The following is a 27,167-nucleotide window of genomic DNA, read 5'->3' as shown; positions in this document are numbered from 1 at the left end:
TTAATGTATGAATTATTCACCAAATGCAAATTACTTCACAAGTATTATAAGAGGATTCGTACCTCACATGCATCATCCTTTCACGTTCAGTTACATAAACTCAAGCACATACCAAAATAAGCTGACAAACTTGAAACAACACATTATTAAGCATGGCTCACTTCCCCCAGAAATGAATACTATTCAATACGACAGCACAGCATAAGATCACTAATGGAAGATCCATCCCCTGATCCATCAAAAGAGTTGATAATTTACTCACAGAAATGAAACTTGTTCGACTGACCCCAACTAACCACCCACAAAGAAGAGAAACAAACTAGGGGAGATGCCAAGACAGGCCGTTGCCCCCCCCCCCCCCCCAAAACAAGATTTGAAGTATAACCCTTCATAGAAATGCATCCTTCTCGAGTAGTTTCAGCACCTCCTCCTGGTTATTCAGCTTGGCAACATCAATTGGTGTCTTCCCATCCAAATTTTGCAGGGTGCTGCACCAGATGAACTCGAAAGTAAACAATAATTATCAGGAAATGAAGGTAAGTACACTACTGTTTTACTTACACAGCTGCACCATGTTCCAATAGAAGAGCCACACACTCCTTGCGCCCATAACCAGCAGCATAATGAAGCGCCGTATTTTTATTTTTGTCCAGTGCATCCACTGTGGCTCCCCCCTCAAGCAACACCTGAGCGCACTTCACCTGAAATGCAAAAACCAAGTTTACAGGCACAATACTGCCCAAGAAAAAGAAAAGATGCGTGATAGTGTTTTCTAAACCAAAAAAAAAAAAAATCCTCCTGAGAATATGATTCTCCATTCTATGCTTCTATTTAGGACTAGTCCATCCTCTCCACAAGTTAAAAAAAAACTTCTGTTTGGGAGAAGCTGGCTTCCCTCCTAGACTTGCAGTTCTTTTGTATTGATATAGCAGCTTCCCCATCCCACTGCCCCACTTCAACGAAACTCTTCTCCTCTTTCTTAGTAGACCTAAAAGGGTTCCCTTCCTTTGCTCTTAAAAATGTGAATTGGATGCAAATAACTATGGTCCTGGTAAATTGGCTTTAAAGAAGCCAAAAGGGCACCAATAATTAAGTGACTCAAGATTTCAGATCTAAGATTGCAAGGTTCAATATAGATTAGAACTTGGAGAACTATACTGCTTTCTGATGAAGGGCATCAGTTAGGTTTTGAGCAATGAATTCAGTCGCATGGATCTTTTCACCTAAGAGAAATCTTTCTAAGCAACTACCGAAATACAACAGCCTCAGCGAGCTCACATGATGCAACTAATAGGTTCAGGAACAAAGACAACAAATATGAAGGGAAGAAAGTACAAAGTATCTACAATCGGAATTGCAATACTTTCTTCCTCAATGACAATTTGACTCATTCTGCAGATGGACAAGGAAAAAAAATCAACACCTAATACTCAGTTCATCTAGTGATTATTCTTTATCAATTATTAATAAGTTAAAAACCTTTGAAGCTCACCTAGTTGAGGATAGAGTCCACCATACCTTCAAGTGTACCACTTAGATTGACATTGCCTTCCTCTATTGGAGAAAATGAAAAAGAGAATCGACAGTTGGAAAAGCAAATTGTTGTCCTCCGGAGGTCGACTAACGCTTATTTAAAGTGTTAAAGTATTCCGATGCACATATCAATTTATCAAAAATGATATTGCCTCTTCTTACTGCCGTATTTATGTTAATGCACAGAGTAGTTTTTTCTTGAATTTGAGTGGGTTCTCCGCCGCCCTATATTCAGTCCTGGTATAGGGCAGTGGAGAATCTCAGATTTCCGCTCGGCTTTACAGATTTTTCTTTCGGCGGAACTCCGACATGTTTCCTAGGAGACCTCCGACACTTGCATCTTATTCTCCGACATTTTTAGATGTTTATTATTCAATCATAAATCAATCAAAAATGCTTAATTTTTACATTCTCCGACTCTTTTTTCGACAAAACCGCACCGGGGCCAGCGGAATGGGGCAACCCTCAAATTTGAACCCTCTAAGTGACAATGTTATTGTTCAATTGGCACGGGGAATGGAAACTCACCATTTACCATTGTTTATACCAGCTGAATTGGTTATATATAGTCCTCTTACTCTGCAATATTGCACCCGAAAGCCCAAAATTGGCTCAAAAAATATGCCCCATCCGTGAAACAAAAGGGGAATAAAAATTAAAAGCCTCGATGGATTGTCAACATGACCGATCTTCGAAAATGATGAATATCCTTTATTTGCCAATCCCTTTATTTTCAGTTCATTAATTCTGAGTTGGGACCACCTTGGAGGAAATTACACTGTTCTGCTTTTCCCTCACAAGATTGTGGCACATGCTTTTTAAAAAAGGAAAAAGATTAAAAACAATAAATAATAAACATTTTAGGAAGGGTTTGAATCCTTTACCTTGTGGTTAACAGCCAGAAACTGTGAGTGAGATGTAGCGCTCAAAACATGTGTGTGGGGGAATGCATGAATGTGCAACAGTGTAGTTTGGGAACCCAAAAATTGGATATGCACAAATGTGCTTCATGAACAGAGACACTGGGGGAGTTTTCTTTTAATATTAAAATAGATTATCTGATCCTAACTAACTCTTTCCTTTATGTATCCTTTCTTGATAATCCCATGATTTCACATAAATGCTTGTATAACCCATTCCTCCTGTGATCGATGAGGCGTATCTAGTTGAATCAACTAAGAGACACCAAAGATGGATAAACTTTGGATGATCCCTAAAACAGGAAATGATACCCTAACATTTTATGCATAATTTAAGTTACAAAGCACTATGTCATTACATTGCCTAGATATTAGAAGTGTTAGGTACACAAATGAGATGTTAACTTCACCACCCTCTTTGAGTGACACCAATACAGGTGAATAAATAGAATCACAGATGTAAAAACATAGATCAAATTTATTATTCAAAATCAATAGTCAAATAGTCAACATATAAAATTCCATCTATAACTAGCTGACCAACACTGTTCAAAGAAATCAACTGAGTGTATTGTCATTTATATGCCAGATTATTAAGTCATATAAGAAGCCTTGTCTCACACATGCATGCACGCACACACGCAAATCAAGGGACAGTCTCATATAAATCAACAGAGCATATTTAGATGCCAGATTATTGTCATAAATTAAGCCTTGTTTCATGCACACGCATGGGCTGACATGACTGCATGCACCTGCATGGACATATGCACACACTAATCAAGAGACAGATCTCATAGGAGTCCGCAGAGTGCGTTTCATTTATATGCCAGATTATTAAGTCATAGCAGAAGCTTCCTTTTACAGCATATATCCATGTGGATACGAAGACAAATGTAACTCATCAACAAAATTCCTCTATACCTTTAAGCCCAATATCGTGCATATGTTTTCGTAATCTAGTGGTTTCAAGATTTGGTTTTAGGGTTCCAATAATTCTTTCCTACAATTGTTCTTAATTCAGAAGAGTTAGAAGAATCTAAAAGTTAAAGGGAAGAACAAGCCTAGCAATGTGTCTGAAAATAATATGCCAGCAAGATAACGAATCTAACTGAGAACAATGATAACTCAAGCATGAAACATAAACAAAAGGGACATTACACCAAAATTAGAATCACTAATAAAAATGAGAACCAGGAACGGAAAAAAAAATCTAGGAAGAGTTATGCTACAGGCTCCCAAACCGGTTATCAAACTGGTTCCAAACAGATGCAGCAAGAGGATATTGATCAACTCATGGGGGATATGTGTTACTGACAGGAGGTTTGGCCATTCATAGGGCACCAGCAGATTGGCAGGCTGTCTGTAACTGGTTTGGACCCCATAGCTTTTTCCTTCTAGGAAGTACTAGTCTGATAAGGTAAAAAATATCAAGAATATCCATCATACCTCACCATAACCACATGCAAAATGCAAAGCTCTTCTTCCCTCGGAGTCTTCTTCATCCTTGTCTGCACCATTGTCCAAGGCTTTCTTCAAGCCCTATACAGGACACAAGTATATACTCAAGAATAATGCACAGAACAGAACACTAAAGCATATTTTAATTCATTAAAGATAAATGAGCCAGAAAATGAGCTGTGCCATTATGAGCTAAAATCCAATGTTAATTTAGAATAATAAAGGAAAATATAGAAAAAATAGCAGGACTTACAGATAAAAAGTAAGAACACAAATTTATGCATGTCAGATATGCATAAATATATCAGCAAACAGGCATAAACATTAATTTTTTCACAAAAAACCAAAGAAGACAGGATCAAAATAAATAAATGTAAAAAAAAAGCATTTACCCACATATAATTCCCAATAACTAACATAAATGATAATTTATATATACGATTGGCATGCTCCCCCAAAAATAAATAAATAAATAAAATTAAGAAAGAAGGGTTCATCATGACATAAACATCCAGGTGCAAGGAAAATACTTAATGGATCATTGCTTTTTCAATTGTGAAAAGTATATTGCCATAAACAATTGTTAGTGAAACATTTTTGCCCTTGTCATTGCTTGATGCAATGGACATTACCAATTTGTATGGAGATTGCATATTTTTGTCACCAAAGAACCAGAGAAAGACATAAGCTACATAGGTAATAAAGTGATATATCACAAAATCTGTAATAAAATTGAGTGGGATGCTCCCTCCTCCCCTAAATCATGAATTTTGACACCAAATAACAGAGACACATTGACATGAAGTTACCCATGGTTAAGAGAGAGGTCACCCAAGAAAAAAGCTGTAAAAAAAATTAAATGGATGCAACCTCCCTCCGTCCCCTAAATCATGCACTTTGGCACCAAAGAACTAGAGATACATAGACAGAGTTACATAGGGATAAGAAACATCACAAAATCCCTCCCTCCCTCCCTTTCTCCTCATGTACGACTGCTTGGGATAGAAACTTGTTGATAGGATTTGAGTCCAAAAACAGGAGAGGCTATCAAATTTGAGGGCTTGTTGGTGGTCATGATATACAACATTTACAATGTTATTTACTAGGAGATGGATTTAAGTTTCTCTGAAGCATAAATAACATGCTTACATTATGGCGCCAAAATGCATGACAGAATCTTTATGAACAACTTACATGATTTGCCGCATCTTTAGGCCAAAACTTCTTATTTCAAATAATGATTTAGAAGATCATGACTAACATATTTATTGCTAATGAAAACTTGAAGTAATTTATCCCCAATATGGATACAACCTTGGTTTTGCATGTTAGGCAATGCAGAATATGGCGGAGGGAAAATCAGTTCTTATTCTAGATGGGGGGTCGTGCATTTTGGCTCTAAAACATTGCAAATACGTAGAAGGAAAACAAGGAGAAGAGGTCAAAGAACTAAGAATTCACAGATAAATCAAGTTGATAGTATCCAAAATGTTGGGAATTGTGTCCCAAAGCCAATTTTTATTGTAAGAATAATGTATATGTTTTATTTAATGAATAATAAAATCTATTCTGGCATTCTTTTCATCACAAGTGTTGCATCTTCAAATAGGAACTCCTGTGTATTGTGATGAGTCCTTAGGACTAATTTAGTGGATAAAGGAGGTTTTATCATTTAGTCCTTAAATTGGTTCGCGACCGATTGACAAGCTATTAATTGGACAATAGCTATGTCAAGTATAGGTCGTTGTATGCCATTTAGTTGGTTGGTAAGGAGTGTGGAGACACTGGTATGGCATATAGGTGAGATGTAGGAGTACATCGTCGCTGAACAGTGACTCACCTGTTGAGCACTCCACTGTCAGGAGTTAGCTCACAAAGCATATGGGCATAAGTATCCCTTAGACCTGAGACTATCACGGTGACTTGCAAGCAACTCACTGTACTTTGGCACTGAACGATCTGAATTTCTAATTCAGATATTGAAAAGTTGCTGGGTGCAGTCAAGTACTCGCGAAGTCTGTGTATGAGTCAAGAAGGGATTGACCGCTCCAGATTATAGGAGTTGATGTTTCGCTGTGTTTCAATTTAGTAAAACCTTGTCCAGGGTAAACCAAGTGATTGGTCACTCGAATTTAATTAATTGAAATACAATATGGATGACCGAACCAAAGTGTGACAGTTCACTTTAGGTCATCTTGAGCATCGTTAGTCAAAAGGATGAATTATGCGGTAACCATATGAATGGGTTTTTGAATGTTGCTTTGCATATTCGACCTATTCGGACATCGAGTATCATTGCTAGATGGTCACCTCGATTAGTGCATGGAGTGGTTCATGTACTACCGGCTTAGTGTTCGAACCTATCGGAGTCACGCACATAAGTCAAGTTAAGTAGGAAGGACTTGATCCAATTTAATTGAGAATTAAATTATGGGTCATTTGAGATTTGGTTTTGTCTATGTTCAACTAGCACTGAACATGAGGTACATACTGAATTTCATGGATGTGTATTTAATTATGTCTGTATTCTGGCTTAATCAAGTTTCAATTAATGTAATTGAAATTGATTTGGACTCATTTGTTGAGTTTGTTTTTGAATTGGATTCAAATGAATGTAATTGGGCTTAATGATGATTTTATTAGAATTTATTCCATATTTATTCTAGTCCAAGTGTGACTCGGATTGATCTGAAAATTGAACTAATTGGAGTTCACATGAATCAGATTCATGTGGAATTTTTTCAGATCCAAAATCTTTCAAATTGGTCTTCAATTTGGTTTAGAACCAATAATGGACCCAAGCCCATTTGATTCAGCCCATTTGAATTAACCCATTTAAGAAAAGTCAAATTTGATTTGGAAATTTACTTGTTTGCCCCTCTATTTGAATGACACGTTTTTGGTTCTGGTTTCTTCCTCGGTCCAGTGGACCAATTTTTTTCTGCAAACCTTCTCCCGTGGACCGCGTTCTTCTTCTTCTTCCGAACACATCGAAGGCCGCTTGATCTTCCCTCTTTCGGCTACCATTTGAAGATCCGAAGAGACGTGTCTCTTCGGTTTTGAAACCTCTTTAATATAGGACTGATTTAATTGAAATCAAACGGTTCAAAAAATTCAATAAAATCATGAAACGTTTGGCGTTCACTCTTCCCTTTTGGCGTTTTCTCTTCCCTGGTTCAGCCTTGTCTTTGCCTATAAATAGGCTAGCTTTCTCTTCATTCTGAGCTAGAGATTTTATCTGGGGAGAGGGGAGATTCATGATCTTTTGAGTAGCCTGTAAAAGAGAGAAAAAGGAAACGGGAAGAAAGAGGAAAAGAAAGAAAAAGAAAAAGGGAAGAAAGAATTTTTGAAATTCTTTTCTTCCAGGGGTTTATTTGCAAAAGGGTTTTTGCACTATACAGACATCATCCTACCTTCCTGCATTTCTTGGCGTGCGTGTGAAGTAGAGGGTCCGTACATCCGGGCCTCGCATAGCACCAGATCCATCAGTACCAGATCCGGCACCAGATCTAGTTCCAGATCCAGTTCCCGATCCAGTACCAGATCTAGCATCCGATCCAGTATCTGATCCAGCACTTGGCCCTGTACCAGATTCTGTTCCTGAGTACCTTGACCATCTTCCGCTGCGGGATCGAGGTATGGTAAACATAATATAGTTATGTTATTTATTTATACCTGTTATAAATAAATAGATAAAATTTTAAAACTGATTTTCTGACCTGGCATCCAATTTTTATCGGATTTTGCGGGATATTTTTCCTTTAATTGGTATCAGAGCCAGGTTGGCCGATGGAATTGGCCTATAATATCTAGAATTATGCATGATTTAATTTTTAAATTTAGATTAGATCCAGATTTATTGATAAAATATCAATCTTGTGCTGAATTATAAGATTGTCCTGCTATAAGGTTAACCCCTTATAGTGAAAAGGTTGTCCTAGCACAAAATTGAGATTAATTTGTATCATAAAATAAATAGTTTATTTTTGTGAAATTATGCATAATTGATGTTTATGAAATTTCAGTTTTAAATTTATTATGACTACAAAGTTTAAATATAAATTGTTTATATTTGGAATAAATTGACACCTTGAATCCATGATCATAATACATTTAATAAAGAATTAAATGTTGAATTTAAAATTTAAAATTTGAATTTCAAATAAAGATTTAAAATTTAAAATTTGAAATTCGAATTAAAATTTAAATTTGAACATAGGTTTTGGGGCATGGGTTAGCACAATCAGATTAGTTGATTAGGTTAGACCTAATGTTAGAATTGAATTGGAATCAATAGTTGTATTAGACTAAATTCATTTTTCTAATTTGATCAAACTCAATAGTTTAGTTGATCATGTCCAAACACTTCAATTGGATCTGATTGTGGCTCAGTGGTCGAGCCTGAGTTCTCAATGACTATCTAAATCAACTTGACATACCATTTGGTGTCTAAGGCAAGTTGGATCTACGGTTATTAATTGGGGCTACCTCTTTCCTGGCCAACTCTGTTGGTGTCTAGGAAAGACGGTTAATGGCGGAACCCTCCCGTGATCTCTCTTACCTGGCCAATGTGGTCGTTCAAGCTTTGATTTAGATATCTTGAGACTTGGTACTCACCCATGTCAATAAGGAAATCAGTATGACTGATTTAGATGTCCATAGACCAATGAAATTCTATGTCCTCTATATGACTCAGTGCAGTCAGTGGGAGGATATAGAATTATCGGTCTCTCTAAAATCCTCTAAATTATTAGGTCCTTAAAATGATATAGTTATATAGATAACTAGGTCATAGCCTCCCATTAAAATGGATGATAATTGGTCCAGTATTTCAGTTGGACATGCAGGACGCTTCCGTCTGGTGTTCATCTGAATATTGGAATTATCCTTCATTATATGATAGCTCTTTGAGCTATCTGATTGTGATTAGGTTGGCCGAGCTTTCCTCGGGCCTGATCATACATTAGGTAGTGTCATCGAGTTAGTTCATTAATGGTTGGATCTGACCAGGATTTTCAGTGGAGGCCTCCGCCTACTGATTACCACCTGGGGCAAAATAAAATACTAGAAATTATTTAGAGAAATAATTGGTAATGTACCTACCCTTAGATGCATATGGGTTGGCCGAGCTTTCCTCGGGCCTGTATACAGTCCATGTGGATTCTAGTACCCGCTAAGGAATTAAAGTAATTCCTCGAATTAAAGGTAGAGGCTAAAAATTTGACTAAAATAGTGGGAGAAATCTTTAGACTGAAGTCCAAGTCTTTAGAATTAAAATAAATCATATACTAATTAGCTCTGGTTTTTTCCTTTCAGATATGGCTAACTCTTTGTCCCTCCGAACACTCTTAGACAACGATAAACTTAATGGACCTAACTTCGATAGCTGGTATCGGAAGTTGAAAATTGTATTAGAGCACGAGCGGATCCTATATGTGATATTGGATCTAGCACCTGAGGAACCTGCAGCAAATGCACCACGTGCAATCAGAGACGCTTATCAGAAGTGGCTTAATGATCGCACTACCGTACGCTGCATCATGAGGGCTTCGATGAATGACGAATTTAGTCGTAAATTCGAAGAAGCACAGCCTGTAGAAATATTTCAAATGTTGAAAGAGTCTTTCGGGACACCTGATGATGTCGAACGTCATAAGACCTCCTGTGCGATTTTCAATGCCCGCATGAGGGAAGGGGAATCAATCACAGAACATGTATTGTACATGGTCGAGAAAATTGATCTCCTGAGTAAATTTGGTTTTCCTCTGTACGAGCAATTGGGCAAGGATGCTATTTTGAACTCACTTCCCAAATCCTACCTGACCTTCCTTAGTCATTATAGAATGACTAAACCTGCAGTATCCTATCATGGATTGCTAGGTTTACTGCAGACCTATGAGAAGGATCACCAACTCTTTAAGGGGTCGGTGAATGTGGTGGGTGGAACTTCTGCAGGTCGTTCTTCCTTTAAGAAAGGAAAGAAAAAGAAGGTAAATAAAGTTCGTGCTAGGGCTTCTAAGCCCAAACAGACTATGAAGCAGAAATCTGATCAGAATAAGGCAGAATGCTTCTTCTGCAAGAAGCAGGGTCACTGGAAGCGGAACTGTCCGGCTTATTTAGCGTCCCTTGATCCAAACAGGCCAAAGAAGAAAATGCAGCAAACAGTTGCTGCACAAGGTAATTATATGATAACACCTTGTAATTTTTCTGTTTATGATTCTACTACCTGGGTATTGGATACCGGAAGTCCAATTAATATTTGCAATTCTTTGCAGGGACTTCAAGTAAGTAGAAGATTCAAGAACGGCGATCGATTCCTAAATGTTGGTGATGGAAGATCTGTTCCAGTCCTAGCTTTAGGAGTCATTGAGTTGTTTTTTGAGTCTGGAGTAGTTATGTTAGATGATTGTCACTTTTGTCCAGCATTCTTGATGAATGTCATCTCTGTAGGCTTTTTGGCCAAGAATGGTTATACCTTTTATATAAATGAAAGATTTTGTGATATCATTTTGAATGATACTAAAATTTTCAGTGGACAAATGAAATATGGCATTTATACTCTATCATTGCCTGTAAATGTAATGTACACATCTAATAAACACCCTAAATTAGATAAAGTCAATGAAACCTATTTATGGCATTGCCGGCTTGGTCATATAAACAAAAACAGGATAAACAGGTTAGCCCAATAAGGCATTTTAGAAATCAATGATTGTGAATCATTGCCAACTTGTGAATCCTGTCTTCTGGGTAAAATGACCAAGTCACCTTTTTCTGGAAAGGGTGAACGAGCCAGCGATGTTCTTGGCCTCATACATACTGATGTATGTGGACCTATGAACGTAAGTGCCAAAGGTGGTTATGCCTACTTCATAACCTTCACAGATGACCTATCCAGGTATGGGTATGTCTATCTGATGAAGCATAAGTCGGAATCATTTGAAATGTTCAAACAATTTCGTAATGAAGTAGAAAAACAGACTGGAAAGAGTATTAAGATCCTTCGGTCAGACCGAGGAGGAGAATACCTTTCCGGTGATTTCTTGACTTATCTAGAGGAGAATGGGATTCTCTCACAATGGATCCCTCCAGGAACACCTCAGCACAATGGTGTATCCGAAAGGAGGAATCGAACTCTGTTAGACATGGTTCGATCCATGATGGGGTTTACTAGTCTGCCTCTATCTTTTTGGGGTTATGCTTTAGAGTCTGCGTGTATAATACTAAATAAGGTTCCAAGTAAGTCTGTTGAGAAGACTCCATATGAGATATGGACTGGGCGTAAGCCGACACTTTCATACCTTAGGGTTTGGGGATGTCCGGCTTATGTTAAACGTTCTCAAACTGACAAACTGGGTCCTAGGTCCGATAAGTGTTATTTTGTAGGGTACCCCAAGCAAACTAGGGGTTATTACTTTTACCTTCCTAATGAACAAAAGGTGTTCGTAGGACTTAAGGCAACATTTTTGGAAAAGGAATTCCTTGGTGAAGGAATTGTTGCCTCTAAGGTTGAACTTAGTGAAGTTCAGCAGGTGGAAGATTTAACACAATCTACTGAACCCACAGAATCGGTTTTGATTAGATCAAACCCGGAGCCCAATGTAGAAGCACCATTAAGGCGATCCGGTAGAGTACCGCGTCAAGTGGATAGATACTACGGTTTCTTGGTCCATGACGCGGATCCTATTGAGCTCGATGAGAACAATGAGGATCCGATCACCTATATGGATGCTATGCAGAGGTCCGACTCTGAGTTGTGGCTTAATGCCATGATATCCGAAATGGAGTCCATGGAAATCAATAGTGTATGGACACTAGTTGATCCACCCGAAGGGATAAAACCCATAGGATGCAAATGGATCTTCAAAAGAAAGAGAGGCGCAGACAGAAAGGTGGAGACCTATAAAGCCCGTCTGGTTGCCAAGGAATATCGTCAACGTTATGGTATCGATTATGACGAAACTTTTTCCCCTGTGGCAATGCTAAAATCTATTCGGATCATGCTAGCTATAGCAGCATATACGGATTATGAAATCTGGCAAATGAATGTGAAAACAGCTTTTCTAAATGGAGAGCTGGAAGAAGAGGTGTATATGATACAACCTGAGGGTTTCACATCCATAGACGAGTCCAAAGTATGCAAGCTACAAAAGTCCATTTATGGACTTAAGCAAGCTTCTCGAAGTTGGAACATACGTTTCGATAAAACTATCAAAACATATGGCTTCGTTAAGAACGAAGAAGAACCTTGTGTCTACAAGTGGGTTAACGGTTCAGTGATCACATTTCTTGTGTTGTATGTGGATGACATTCTCTTAATTGGAAATAACATTCCTGCATTACAAAATGTGAAACTCTGGCTGTCATCACAGTTCTCCATGAAGGATCTGGGAGAAGCATCCTACATGCTAGGGATGAAAATCTATAGAGATAGATCTAAGAGGTTGCTTGGATTGTCCCAATCCACGCACATCGACACTATGTTGAAGCGGTTCAACATGGAGCATTCCAAAAAGGGCTATCTTCCGATAGGCCAAGGAATTTCTCTCTCTAAGAAAGATTGTCCGACAACTTCCGAAGAAAGAGAGCGTATGAGTAGAATCCCATATGCTTCTGCAGTAGATTCTATTATGTACGCCATGACATGTACAAGACCGGATGTTGCTTACTCACTAGCAGTAGCGAGTAGGTATCAATCTGATCCGGATGAGAACCATTGGAAGGTGGTGAAAACCATCCTTAAGTATTTAAGAAATACTAAGGACCAATGGTTAATCTATGGAGAATCTGACTTAAAACTTGTGGGGTTTACAGACTCTAGTTTTCAGTCAGACCATGATGACAGTAAGAGTATATCAGAATTTGTGTTTACCCTGAATGGAGGAGCAGTCTGCTGGAAAAGTTCCAAGCAACATTCAGTAGCCGATTCTGTATGCGAAGCAGAGTATGTTGCTGCATCAGATGCGGCAAAGGAAGCTGTTTAGATCAAGAAGTTTGTAAATCAACTTGGTGTTGCTCCCTCAATCAACGGTCCAGTTCTTTTGTATTGTGACAATACTGGAGCCATTGCACAAGCAAAGGAGCCTAAGTCCCACCATAGAACCAAGCACATTCTGCGTCGCTACCACCTTGTACGAGAAATCGTGGAACGAGGTGACGTCAATCTTCAAAAGATCGATGGAAAGGAGAACCTAGCTGACCCATTCACTAAAGCCCTTTCTGTAAAGGAGTTCGATTACCACAAATCGAAGATGGATATTAGATACTGTACAAATTGGCTTTAGTTCAAGTGGGAGTTGTTGGGAATTGTGTCCCAAAGCCAATTTTTATTGTAAGAATAATGTATATGTTTTATTTAATGAATAATAAAATCTATTCTGGCATTCTTTTCATCACAAGTGTTGCATCTTCAAATAGGAACTCCTGTGTATTGTGATGAAATCCTTAGGACTAATTTAGTGGATAAAGGAGGTTTTATCATTTAGTCCTTAAATTGGTTCGCGACCGATTGACAAGCTATTAATTGGACAATAGCTATGTCAAGTATAGGTCGTTGTATGCCATTTAGTTGGTTGTCCTCTTAACCAAGGAGTGTGGAGACACTGGTATGGCATATAGGTGAGATGTAGGAGTACATCGTCGCTGAACAGTGACTCACCTGTTGAGCACTCCACTGTCAGGAGTTAGCTCACAAAGCATATGGGCATAAGTATCCCTTAGACCTGAGACTATCACGGTGACTTGCAAGCAACTCACTGTACTTTGGCACTGAACGATCTGAATTTCTAATTCAGATATTGAAAAGTTGCTGGGTGCAGTCAAGTACTCGCGAAGTCTGTGTATGAGTCAAGAAGGGATTGACCGCTCCAGATTATAGGAGTTGATGTTTCGCTGTGTTTCAATTTAGTAAAACCTTGGCCAGGGTAAACCAAGTGATTGGTCATTCGAATTTAATTAATTGAAATACAATATGGATGACCGGACCAAAGTGTGACAGTTCACTTTAGGTCATCTTGAGCATCGTTGGTCAAAAGGATGAATTATGCGGTAACCATATGAATGGGTTTTGAATGTTGCTTTGCATATTCGACCTATCCGGACATCGGGTATCATTGCTAAATGGTCACCTCGATTAGTGCATGGAGTGGTTCATGTACTACCGGCTTAGTGTTCGAACCTATCGGAGTCACGTACATAAGTCAAGTTAAGTAGGAAGGACTTGATCCAATTTAATTGAGAATTAAATTGTGGGTCATTTGAGATTTGGTTTTGTCTATGTTCAGCTAGCACTGAACATGAGGTACATACTGAATTTCATGGATGTGTATTTAATTATGTCTGTATTCTGGCTTAATCAAGTTTCAATTAATGTAATTGAAATTGATTTGGACTCATTTGTTGAGTTTGTTTTTGAATTGGATTCAAATGAATGTAATTGGGCTTAATGATGATTTTATTAGAATTTATTCTATATTTATTCTAGTCCAAGTGTGACTCGGATTGATCTGAAAATTGAACTAATTGGAGTTCACATGAATCAGATTCATGTGGAATTTTTTCGGATCCAAAATCTTTCAAATTGGTCTTCAATTTGGTTTAGAACCAATAATAGACCCAAGCCCATTTGATTCAGCCCATTTGAATTAACCCATTTAAGAAAAGTCAAATTTGATTTGGAAATTTACTTGTTTGCCCCTCTATTTGAATGACACGTTTTTGGTTCTGGTTTCTTCCTCGGTCCAGTGGACCAATTTTTTTCTGCAAACCTTCTCCCGTGGACCGCGTTCTTCTTCTTCCGAACACATCGAAGGCCGCTTGATCTTCCCTCTTTCGGCTACCATTTGAAGATCCGAAGAGACGTGTCTCTTCGGTTTTGAAACCTCTTTAATATAAGACTGATTTAATTGAAATCAAACGGTTCAAAAAATTCAATAAAATCATGAAACGTTTGGCGTTTACTCTTCCCTTTTGGCGTTTTCTCTTCCCTGGTTCAGCCTTGTCTTTGCCTATAAATAGGCTAGCTTTCTCTTCATTCTGAGCTAGAGATTTTATCTGGGGAGAGGGGAGATTCATGATCTTTTGAGTAGCCCGTAAAAGAGAGAAAAAGGAAACGAAAAGAAAGAGGAAAAGAAAGAAAAAGAAAAAGGGAAGAAAGAATTTTTGAAATTCTTTTCTTCCAGGGGTTTATTTGCAAAAGGGTTTTTGCACTATACAGACATCATCCTACCTTCCTGCATTTCTTGGCGTGCGTGTGAAGTAGAGGGTCCGTACATCCGGGCCTCGCATAGCACCAGATCCATCAGTACCAGATCCGGCACCAGATCCAGTTCCAGATCCAGTTCCCGATCCAGTACCAGATCTAGCATCCGATCCAGTATCTGATCCAGCACTTGGCCCTGTACCAGATTCTGTTCCTGAGTACCTTGACCATCTTCCGCTGCGGGATCGAGGTATGGTAAACATAATATAGTTATGTTATTTATTTATACCTGTTATAAATAAATAGATAAAATTTTAAAACTGATTTTCTGACCTGGCATCCGATTTTATCGGATTTTGCGGGATATTTTTCCTTTACAAAAGGAATCCAACATTCTGGTACTAACTTTACAATGTTTGATAGAAAAATTTAGTTGAGACCAAACCTCTATCTGCCAAAATTCAACGTATTCCTATGCGTGCCAGCTTGATACGTCATTATTTTACAAGCTTTTAACTAGTGTCTTCCAATGTTACCAAAGATGCTCCGGGCCCTCGCCTAGGCACTTAAGCCCTGGCGTGGAAGTTCCTGAGCTCCTCAATAGTTCCAAGTAGAGGCGAGTTTACCAAGGCAATGCAGCTGCCTAGGACAAAGCAGGAGCCTTTGGGCAACTGTCTCCCCAATGTTCAACAATATTCTAACTACCCATACTTTCTTATTCTTTTCGAGCTTTATTTTTTGGGTTATTTTGGTCTATTGGAGTCCTTATAAATAAATGGCAAATCTAGGATGTTCAATGATTTACATTGTGTTATATTTTGTTAAAAAAAATCAAACATATTTTGAGAAGTGGTATCTTGCTATCACGATTGAATTTTGAAACTACTAAAAAATGTCTAGTGGTTTATTTTGCTGACTTTTGTATAAAAACATGATATGGGAAGTGGTACCTTGTGGTGCTGTTTTAAAAGATGTGAAACACAATATTTTATATGCAAGACAATTATGCGTTTTGATGTTAAAACTTAATTTTCTAACGCTTGCATTGTTTTAAGATACATATATTATCTATCAGTAATACATTTATTGAACCTTTTTAAAAATTGCACCTTGCTTTCTTCAGGGGGGCACCTTTTTGGTGCCTAGCATCTCAGGAAATATAGGGGGCCTATCAACCTTGGTGTCTTCTAAATTTAGAAAGACCATACAACTTAAAAGAAAACCGAATTTTCAAATACCTCGACATCACCAATACTGGCCATATGATGGACAACAGATTCATCTTCATATCCACCTTCTTCTTCTGCTTCTTCAGGTCCAGAAAGCTCAGTAGAAGTTGCAGCCTCTCCTGAAGATCCAATGCCCATTGCTTGACCAAGCTTTTGAAGAACTTCAGGGTCATTCCAATACCTGTTCCAAACAAATACTAATGAAAATTTTGTAAACATATTTCCAGGAAAATTTGCAGTGGTTCTTAGCATATGATACTTCATCATTGCAGTGGGACCTCCATTCTCAATCTCATCAAGAATTGGCTTCAATGTTGGGTCATCCTTAACGTGTGCTAGTCGTTCTTCAAGTTGTTCTTTTTGAGATGGATTAGTCAAATTATCAAGCATGGAGGCCATAGCAGGCTCCTGTTAGTATACAGGAACGAGTCAAAACCACTTGACCAAAGGCATGCTTCAAACAACAAAATTTGGAAGGACTATGCATATTACAAATACAATATCGGAAAATATCATTTTACCTGCATTAAAGCATTTCCAAGCCGCTCAGCCATTGTTATGAACTGAGGATTTTGCATAACCTGTTGCATGGTTGAAATATATTGTTGCGGATCCAACTGAGGAAGACCATCTTGCCCTGCACCTTGGACACTTTTTTGAAGTTGTTCGGCCATCTGATTAAAAACAGGATCCTTTGCTATTTGTTCTGCCATGTCTTTTATAGTTGGGTCCTACATTCATTATAAGCAAGTTAATATGGAGGCTTTGAAGTTGGTTGTATTAGAATCAAATAAAATTATCAGTCAAATTTTAGTAGCAAGAGACTGCGAAAATAGTGCATGTAAAGATTATTCAGAGGAATTATCTCACATTCCCTTCTCATAAGTTGTCACAAGATGCCTAGTCAATTTACCACCATGCCTATGACTATTAATTAGACATAATATGTACCATCTATTATTTTATTCATTTAAGTTAGATGGGTGAAATTGCATGATGCTGTAATTTTTTATGTTGCAATCTGTATGACTGAGTAGTAGCATAAAGTCAGAATAAATACCACACCTCATGGAAGATCATAAGTGGTGATAAACAGAGCCGATTGTATGATTATTTAAGTGCATGATCGAGCAAAGAGAATGAGTAAAAACAAGTTGAAATGTCTTACTAGTCACCTCCCTTCTAAATCAATGACAAGTATGCACATGGTTCTTGAGTAAGGCTAAAATGGTGAAAATATCATGATTAGTAATATAAATAGGATCCATCAAAATTGTATAATACGTCGAACAATTTAATTTCCAACTAAAATACACTAAAAAATGCCAAACCAATTTTAAATAGATGTGGAGGCCAGGTTACAAATGATGATTCAGGGTTCCAACACCATATAAGTTGCTTTTTACCATTTTCATCGAAGCCTTATCTTTTGTATGGACATTATTGGGTTCATATTAGCTCAATAACTTACTCCATTCCTAGTCACTATCGGGCCCACAAAAGCTTAAAGGAAAAATAACCTATGAATAAAAGCTTAGCCATCAAATGATAGTCCTCCGATTAAGAATGAAAGAAAGTAGTGAAAAAATAAACTGCAACCCTTTCCCTCTCAAAAAATGCAACCTAAATCCTACTCAGCTAGAAAAAACACTTTTACCCATTGCTTTTATATCCTATATTTCTCCATTCAACTCTGCTTATGCTTCGTACATACCTGGTCCCAAGCCCAAATAAACGAGCATTGTAGTAGGTTAACGGCTAATATAAAATTATAGTCACATCATATGAAGATGATTCCTGAGGAAACCGTTGGAGTGTTCCCTACTAGTGGCACACTACATCAAACCTCAAGGTGTACTGAAACGTGGGCAAGGGTTAACTAGGGTATTCCCATAAGACGTGCCATATCGATGCTCGAATGTGGTGAGAAGTAGGTAGACAGATGTGAGGTAAAAAAGTTAGTCCATAAATGTAAGATATATTTAGCAACTTGGAATATAGGATTGATGACAAAGAAATTGAAGAAATGCACAATAGCTAGGAGGAGACTTAACATAGTTTGCCTGCAAGAGACTTAGACAAGAGAAAAAGCAAAGAAAGTTGGTAAAACATGTTATATACACATAAAAAAGGTTCGCAGTCTCAGTACCAAACCCCATACTAATACCATTCTATTTCAGTGTTAGTATGTGGTACGGCATGATAAGGTTCAACATCTCGAGTGTCGGTGCATGGGCCGATACAATATACCGATTTGGTACCAGTACGGTGCGATACCAACCGGTATAACAAATATTACTTATAGGGAAAGATAGAAATAAACATAAAGAACTATTGTAGACAAGAGTTCAAAAGATGACATTTAAATATTAAGAGAGTAGCAGATAATATAATCTTCATAAAATCGGGGTTAGAAGATGAGTCTATTAACATCATTAATGCTAATACTCCTCAAGTAGGATTAGACAATACTACAAGGCAACCACTTTTAGAAGAAAATAGACTGACTAATTCAAAAGATTCCTAGTGGAAAAAAGTTATTTATCGAAAGAGATATGAATGGGCACGTGGGGAAATATAGTGTAGGTTTTGAAAAAGTGCATGATAATTATAGTTTCGGAGATAGAAACGAGAAAGGAGATGCCATCTTAGAGATCATGATGGCATATGGCCTAGTAGTAGCTAAAACATGCTTTAGAAAGAACTCTCATTTGATAAAATTTAAAAGTGCACATCACTAGTCAAATTGATCGAGTTTTGTGTAAAGATTGTAAGGTTATACCAAATGAGAGTTTAACCACCCAGAATAGATTGGTGGTTTTAGATATACACATTAAAAAATGAAAAAGAATGACAAAAGAAAAGAGGAACCAAGGACTAGATGGTGGAATTTGCAAGGAGAGATAATTTTTAAGGATACAATGTAGAAGAAAGTTAAATGAAATCCAGATGTGGAAATCAATATCATGTGGGAAGAGATGGCTAAGAACATTAGGAAAATGGTTACCAAGGTATTAAAAGAACCAAAGGAAAAGAAGCTATCTAGTAAGAAAACTTGATGATGGAACAAGAAAATTCAATTGGCGGATAAGGTTAAAGAGAATGATATAGAAAACTACCCAAATGTAGAGAAGTGTGTAAAAGCTATAAGGTGACTAAGAAGTAAGTTAAGAAGATGGTACAAGAGATTAGATTCAAGGCACATACAAAGATATCCCAAGTTAGAATCTAGGGATGGGGAGAAAGATATCCAGAAAATTGTAAGACTAAGAGAAAGAAGAACTAGAGACATGACAAGGATTAAATGCATCAAAGATGAAGATCAAAAAGTTATTACTAAGAAGCGCGAGATCAAAGAAGATGTAGAAGTTATTTGATAAGCTAGTCAATGAAAGTCATAGATGATTTAGAATGTCTTACAAGTTCCATTGAGGATAAAAATGTTAAGTATATATGTAAAATTAAAGTATCTATGATAAAGAAGGCTATGAAAACGATAAAATAGAAAAAGTGGTTGGACCCGATAGAATCCATATTAAGATTTGAAAGTATTTAGGTGATATAAGAGTAACGTGATAGACTAATTTGTCTAATAAAATTTTATAGGCCAACAAGATGCCTGACGAATAGAAGAAGAGCACTACAATACCGATTTATAAGAATAAAGACTAAATTCAAAATTATTCTAAATATTGTCATATTAAATTCATAAGTCACACTATGAAACTTTAAGATGTGACACAAAGATATCAGAGGACTAATTTGATTTTAGGCTACAAATGTCGACCATTGAAGTTATTTTTCTCCTTCAAACGTAAATAGAGAAGTATAGAAAAAACAGACAAGATATTCATACGATATTTATTGATTTAGAGAAGGCATATGATAGAATCTCTAGAAGAGTCACATAGTAAGTATTAAACAAGAAAGAATTTTCATTAGATATATTAATGTGATTAAAGACATGTATGATAAAGTGGTTACTGTGTGAAAACTATTAGAAGTAATACCAGTGAGTTTCCAATCACAATAGATTTATACAAAAGATCTGCTCTAAATCCTTTCCTTTTTGCACTAATTTTTAATGAGTTTACAAGGCATATTCAGAAGATATTCCTTGGTGTATGCTATTTGCAATTGATAAAATCTTAGTGGAAGAAACTAAGGTTAGGATTGACCATATGTTGAAATTATGAATAAGTGCATTAAAATCTAATAGTTTTAGGTTAAGTAGGACCAAGACAGAATCCACAGAATGCAATTTTAGTAAAATTAGAAATACAGATAAAGGTAGAGTGAAAACTAGGTATTATGAAGTTCCCAAAAGTGATTGTTTTTGGTATGTAGCATTTGATTATTCAAAAGGGGATAATGAAGACGATGTTATCCACAAGTGCAACAAAGATATTATAGTTGCACTTTTGGAGGAGTGCAGTTAAGATATTATGTAATCATAATATCAACGAAGTGGAAAGAAAAATTTTATACAAGAACCATACGACCAGCTATACCTTATTATCCAAAATGTTGGACCAAAGAACGTTGTACCGCCCGGTTCGGGGCATAGCAAACCATCCAAGGGCGGACCGGCATAGTTCCATCCCTTGATTCGAAAAATTGACAACGGGGGAGGAAAAGGGATTCGATAAATTGACAACAGAGGGGGAAAAGGAGGAGAGGAAAAGAGAGAGGGAGCGATGGACAAGGATTGGGAGAGAGGGAGGAGAGGAAGAGAGAGGAGGAAAGAAAGAGAGGCCAAGAGAGGGCTCAAAAGCCATCATCTCATCCTCCATCCACCGTCTACAAGAGATCACCCCTGTTTCGAACGAAATAGGGGCATGCCCTCAATTTTTTGTGAAATTAAAGCCATTTGCCAACTTCAGTTGTAAATTCGTAAAAAAAAATAAATAGGGCACTCCCTTATTTCATTCAAAACGAGGGCAACCGCTTATATATGGCGGACAGAGGATGAGATGAGAGCCTTCGAGCACTCTCTCCCCCTCTCCCTCTCTATTTCTCTCCCTCCCTCTTTCTTTTTCCCTCGTTCTCCCTCCCCCACCCTCTCTAGTTCTCCCTTTGTCAGTACAACCCAGAACACACAGCACGATACCATACCGTCAAGCAATCGATATGAATCCCAATTCTAGTACAATCAACCTTGTATTGGACAGCTAGAAAACAACATGTGCACAAGATGAATATAGGCGAAATGAGAATGTTGAGATGGATATATGGTAATACATAAAAAAATAGAATAAAAAATGAAATTATTCATAAAAAGGTGGAGGTAGTACCAATTAAGAACAAGTAGAGAGAATGATCACTTAAACGGTTTAGACATGCACAACATAGAAGTAGAAATGTACTAGTATCAAAAGAATTGATATGCTTAGAAGGAAAAAAAGAGAGATTGAAAATCATACAGAAGGAAGTAGCAAGAAAGAACTTAATATCTCAACATATTACAAAAAGTATGACCCTAAATCAAGCAAAATGGAGGAAAAGGATTCACATAGCCGACCCTAACAAGTTTAGGATTAAGGCTTAGTTAAGTATTTCTCCATCCCCCCCCCCCCCATCTCACTTTTTTAATCTTTTCCCTTTTCCTACTTAACCTCCACTTTCTTCTCTTCCCACCCACCCTCCGTTAGACTACATCTTTGGTGAAATATGCGAAGGTTGGTTGTTCTAAATTGAGTTTGAAAAATTCAATCTATAAAAAAAAAAAAAGATCCAAGAAATATACACTTGTTTATAGTTTTACTATTTCGAACTAAAGGGCTGAAATTGTCAAAGCCTTTAAATTATACTAAAACCAACTAAAATGCTAAGAGATTCATGTTACACATCAAGTACGAAATATTCTTCAATTATTTGATATATTTAATCATCTGACACCATTACATGCATACATAAAGAGTAAATGCACAAAAATAAAAATGCACACAATTTCAAGCTTGATAAAAAGGGCATCCCAATGCACGAGACTCCCCCCACTATGGGCTTCAGGGAGGGTCAATGGACATAGCCTTATCCCCATGTACAGAGAGGTTGTTTTTTGTTTCAAACCCCTAACACCTAGGTCATACTAGAAAAACTTTACCATTGCACCAAGGCTAGTGTTCTTAACTAAAAGCTTGATGTGTATTTATTATGCTTCAAAATTAGACTACAATTAGATATAGCTCAACAATTTGTTCATAATATTTGAGCTTATTTTTCAAAATTCAAGTTCGAGTCTTATAAATGATCTTGATAAAGTTGGAAACTCGATCTCCTCGACGTAGATTTCTCTTTATTCTTCTAACAATATCGATCAAAAACTCCAAAAAGAATTCTTTTATGTAAGAAGATGATAATTTTCTCTTAAATTTCATGAGGTTAAACTCCTATCTACTTCTAATCAGGTTCAAAGTTTTGCCCAAAACCCCAAAACCAAAACCTTTAAGCTTCACTCAGAATCAATGACAAACTAGTGCTATTAGGATGAATCTTAACCTACAAGGCCATATTTATTGTACCCAAGAATTGTCGATGCCAACATCAATCAATTATTGATTTCTGTCTTGGAAGGATTTCATTTAGATCAAGCTTTGATCTTCGAGTTTACAAAATAAGTTATAAAGCACTCCAACTAGGGTCGGCGGAGCCGGTACCAAGCACCGTACCGATTGCCCGGCAGCACGAGTCGGTGCGGGCCTGCATCATACCGTGTCGGGCCTGTACCGACAGAGTAGAAGAGACAGAGGAGAGAAAGAATGAGAGAGAAAAAGAGAGAGAGAAGGGGGGGCGAGGAAGCCGATGAAGAGCCAGCAGAGGGTCGGGGAGCCGCCAAGCGAAGGAGGCGGAGGCCGGAGAGCTGTCGGAAAGCCGCAGAAGAAGGGCTCCGCTCTGGTCCCCTATTTCGAATGAAATAGGGGCCAGAGGGGGCCCTTTTATTTTTGATATTTTTAAGTAAAAGTCGGCATACCAAAAATCTCCAAAAATAAAAGGGGCCCCTTCGGTCCCTGTTTCAAATGAAACAGAAAACCAGAGCAAGCCCCTCTTATGCGGCTCCCTCCTTCACGCAACGGCTCCCCGGCCTCTGCCAACCGGTCTCGACCTTCCTCTCCCTCTTCCTCCCCCGCTTTCTTTTTTCCACTTTTTCCTTCACCTTCTTCCCCTCCAGCGCCGGTCTCGTTTTCGTCGTCGGAACTGTTCCAATCCACAGCCGGTACAACTCGGGACGCCCCAAACCGGGCAGCTCAGGACGGTTCCGCCGACTTTGACTGCAACATTACATGCAAAGAGATTTAGAGAAAAATAAAATTTCTAACAAATAATTGGCTATTCTAAAACCCACATATACATAGGCATTTATGTTTTCTATTTAAAATAATTCTTAGTGTCTCCTCACACTAATAAAATGATATCAAACTGCATGGGTTACCTAGTTCCATAGTATTTGATAAAGATGTTAAGTTTGTTAGTTACTTTTGGAAGACACTTTGGAAATTGTGTGGTACTAATTTGATTTTTTCCCCTCCATTCTACCCCCAAACTGATGATTAGAATGAAGCACTTAATTGCAGTTTGAGTTGCCCTGCTCCCAACTCTCTCTCTCTCTCTCTCTTGTTGCGATCACTTTCAGTCCTTCCCTTTTTACCAACGATTGCTGTCCCTGACTTCTCCTCTTCTGCGCTCTCCCATCTCGATGCCCCCTCCAAATTGCCATCCTACGTCAGACCACCTCTTTTTTTCCCTTATGGACCTCAACTACTTTCCTCCACTTCTATTTTCTCACCCAATTTACTATCCATATTAGTCACATGCCCTACTGAAATTAAATGAATATAGCAACTGAAAAGGAAGTGTTCACATTACACCTAATTACTTCATATATTTTTTTATTACTAATTTCAGTAAAACATCTAGACATCTAAACTAGGATCTGATCAAGAACATGTATATGGCAAATAAATTGCCATTATGCCCCAACAAGGAAGAAAGATATAGCTGACTGTATAAAACTTTCATCACTAAACATTATTTGACATATCAGACTAAGTAGTCTAATGAGAATTAGTCCAACCAAAAGTTTGTTTAGTAAGATATAATTACATTAAGCAGATTACTCATAGAAGAGAAGTCAAAAGGATTTGTGGGGAACCCAGTAGTTGGTATTGAAGCAGTCCTATGTCCTGACTGTTGCTGGGCAGATGATGCTTCAGTTTTGGAGCTTTTGTTTTCGCATGAACTAGATTTGTCATCTGGAAGAAGTATCACATTGGAAAAGTTAAAATCATTTACCAAACATTCTACTTCATGATACAAAATCAAGTGATCTGTCCATAACAATTAACAAATTTTATCAAACTCTTCAAACTATATGACTTATCCACAGCAAGGATAAGGACCTTTCTTCATTTTCTTTTTTTTCTTTTTTCACTTAGAGAAGTGTATTGTGTCAAATAGAATTCAAAGACAAAGTTACAAGAAAGAATATAAGAGGCAAAGGAGACAATCAACAATGAAGTAAGAAAAGAATAACTCAAAATGGAGAAGAAAAAATCTCAGCAAACAAGTTTTGGTATATACAAGAAAACATTTTATTAGAATTTAAAATTTACTAAGACAGGAACAAATTGAGATAATTCAACAATGACATTGTTTAGGAAAGTCTACCCAAAGGCTTGTTGTTTCATCTTTGCCCTTTCTTCTTGGTTGAAGAGCGTTGCAGAAACAAGATTGTACCAAACAACAACCAACGAGCCTCAAATAAAAGTACATAGTTCCCACAACCAACTAGCAATTCCAAAAGGCTAAGTTAATCCATAAGTTTTGTAAGGTGCATGACAAAATAGAGAGGCCAGGTTACTGATTACAGCAAACTAGGTAAAGCCAAAATTAGCACACATGGACCTCCGAACTTTGTGAGCACATTTTTGATACCCAGCTCCTATCTGATTCTGCACTGCCCAAATTATAAATTGCAGCACTGGTGCAATACTCCATCTCTCTTATCCACATCTTGCAGGTGGTTCTCCAAATTCCTAACAACAACAGGTAAAGTTTGGGGTTGTCTTGGGGTTCACTGTAAAATTATGTTGTATACTAATGATAACCAAAGAGTGCCAAAACCTATCAGGTGAATGTCAGCGCCTAGGTTTCAGATTCAAGTAAAACATGTTCTCTAAATGAAACGTATGGAGCAAAACAGCAAAACTTGGCCCATCAAAGTTCCAAATATTTCACTTCAAGCTTTGAACCATAAATTCTTTCTCCATAACTAACTCCAAAATATCTCCCTCTGCTCTACCAAAATGCTTTTCCCCATAACTTGAATCAGATTAAGCATCAAACAATATTCATCTGGACCAGCAAAACAGCCGACTAGTTCGCTGCTTCCTATAATCTCCAACGCATAATTTATGCAAAACATTGTTTAAAAGATAGCCAACCAAACAGCCTGCATATGCTGGGGCACCTAGGCATCATATTAAAATTTCGCATCATATTTGACTATCAAGGATGAGATTGACTTATAAATTATTATTTGACGTTGCCAAGTTGATACCTACTGCTCAATTAATGCATCTTACTTGATGCATTAATTTTCAATTGTTGGATTATAACTATTTCTTTCAAATTTCTCCTTAGATTTATTTGTGCTATTTTAGAATTTATCCTTTTAAGCTTTTCATTAAAAATATACCTGAATTTATTGATTGTAACTTATTACCTAGGGGCCATGTTGACCTCTACCTACTAGGCAGCCCTTTGTTACCCGTATGGCACCATAAATTGTGTCCTTTATACTTCCTAAACTAAATAACACAGGCAAGGATTATGGAATATCGCCGACCATGTCTAATAAAAGACATATGAAGAGAATGGCATTACAGCATGGAGCTATTTTCCAAAGCACCAGATGAGACTAGAATTCAATTATGAAAACGCCTGTGGGCTCAAACACATAACCTATCTTGACTATAAACTTGAACACTCGGTCCCTTTATCATCTTCCAGTCAGATGCAGTCTTGTCTGCAAGGAAAATCACCAGTCTCTGACTCTCACTGCCACTTGATTAAGCTACTCATGCAATGCATATTTCTTTTTGTTTTTTATCCATAACATACGATTTCATCTTTAAGTTTAATTTTGATGGTCTACGCTTCAAGAAAACGATAAAATCTCCATGCCCCATAAATCGTGAATTATTAGCTCTCAAAATGAGGAATATAAATTTAAAAACAACAATTATAAAGAGAGAGAGAAAAAAAAAGCAAAACAGACAAAAGAGAGTAACTTCGTAGACCTAATCTAGGTACCATCGAGTAAACCGACGGAGAAAATCAATAAAAATTCCTCAATTCCCATAAAAAATAAGAGGAAAAAGAAAACGAAAGCATTCGCTAGAGGAAATGGCTGGGGTTTTGCACAAAACCTTGATTTCCCGAAGACATGATGGCAATTGCCGCCTTTGTACAGCGCAAAAGTGGACTGGATTCGTGGGAAGGAAGGGAGGAGGCCAAGGAAAGGGCGGTTCACCACCAGATCTTCTAGAACCAAAGCCCCGATAGCGCCCACGCGGAGGAGACGAAGGAAACCCTCGGGAATTATTATACGAGTGGAGGGGGGATTTCTTGGGGTGTGGTTTTGGACGATGCGGCGGAACTGGACCTCGTCTCTAGGGTGGGTTGCGAATATTTGCCTCGCGTCCACGATGCCTTGCGTGCGCTCGTTGGCGTTCGCATGTGGATGGATGATGAGATGAAAGGCGTGAGGACCAGATTGATCGACAGCAGGGAGCCCTCGCTTTCGCCACGACACTTGTCCATCGG

General features: G+C 37.7%; 1 protein-coding gene and 1 long non-coding RNA gene across 4 annotated transcripts; one reads left to right on the top strand and one right to left on the bottom strand.

Annotated features, from left to right (window-relative positions):
• LOC103696354 (ankyrin repeat domain-containing protein 2A-like) lies at positions 1-27,010 on the bottom strand. 3 transcript variants are annotated; one of them, XM_008777952.4, is made up of 8 exons: positions 26,771-27,010; positions 24,444-24,592; positions 16,865-17,074; positions 16,603-16,751; positions 16,353-16,524; positions 3,903-3,995; positions 562-701; positions 1-488 (listed from the first exon to the last, which is right to left on the bottom strand). In XM_008777952.4, the coding sequence occupies exons 1-8, from the start codon at positions 26,787-26,789 to the stop codon at positions 389-391; spliced, it is 1,032 nt and encodes a 343-aa protein (XP_008776174.2). In that variant the 5' UTR covers positions 26,790-27,010; the 3' UTR covers positions 1-388. The 3 variants fall into 3 exon arrangements, with proteins under 3 accessions (XP_008776174.2, XP_038985791.1, XP_038985792.1); XM_039129863.1 differs by having other exon boundaries at positions 16,353-16,751; XM_039129864.1 differs by lacking the exon at positions 24,444-24,592 and having other exon boundaries at positions 26,771-27,005.
• LOC120111848 lies at positions 4,899-15,877 on the top strand. The gene is made up of 2 exons (XR_005513243.1): positions 4,899-5,404; positions 15,498-15,877. It is a non-coding gene; the product is annotated as an uncharacterized LOC120111848 (long non-coding RNA).
• Positions 27,011-27,167: the final 157 nt, after the last annotated feature.

This window comes from Phoenix dactylifera, chromosome 9 (assembly GCF_009389715.1).
Source record: "Phoenix dactylifera cultivar Barhee BC4 chromosome 9, palm_55x_up_171113_PBpolish2nd_filt_p, whole genome shotgun sequence".
Classification (NCBI taxonomy): domain Eukaryota; kingdom Viridiplantae; phylum Streptophyta; class Magnoliopsida; order Arecales; family Arecaceae; genus Phoenix; species Phoenix dactylifera.
Note: the sequence above shows the minus strand (reverse complement) of the source record. Positions and strands in the feature narration are given on the sequence as shown.

Bases quoted from the DNA above. Each gene is read 5' to 3' on its own strand.
- LOC103696354 (XM_039129863.1), bottom strand. The intron at 17,075-24,443 runs GTAATTATATCT...TAATGAATGTAG, and splicing joins CTATGAGTAATCTGCTTAAT to GACCCAACTATAAAAGACAT. The intron at 3,996-16,352 runs GTATTTGAAAAT...TGTCCTGTATAG, and splicing joins CCAGTATTGGTGATGTCGAG to GGCTTGAAGAAAGCCTTGGA.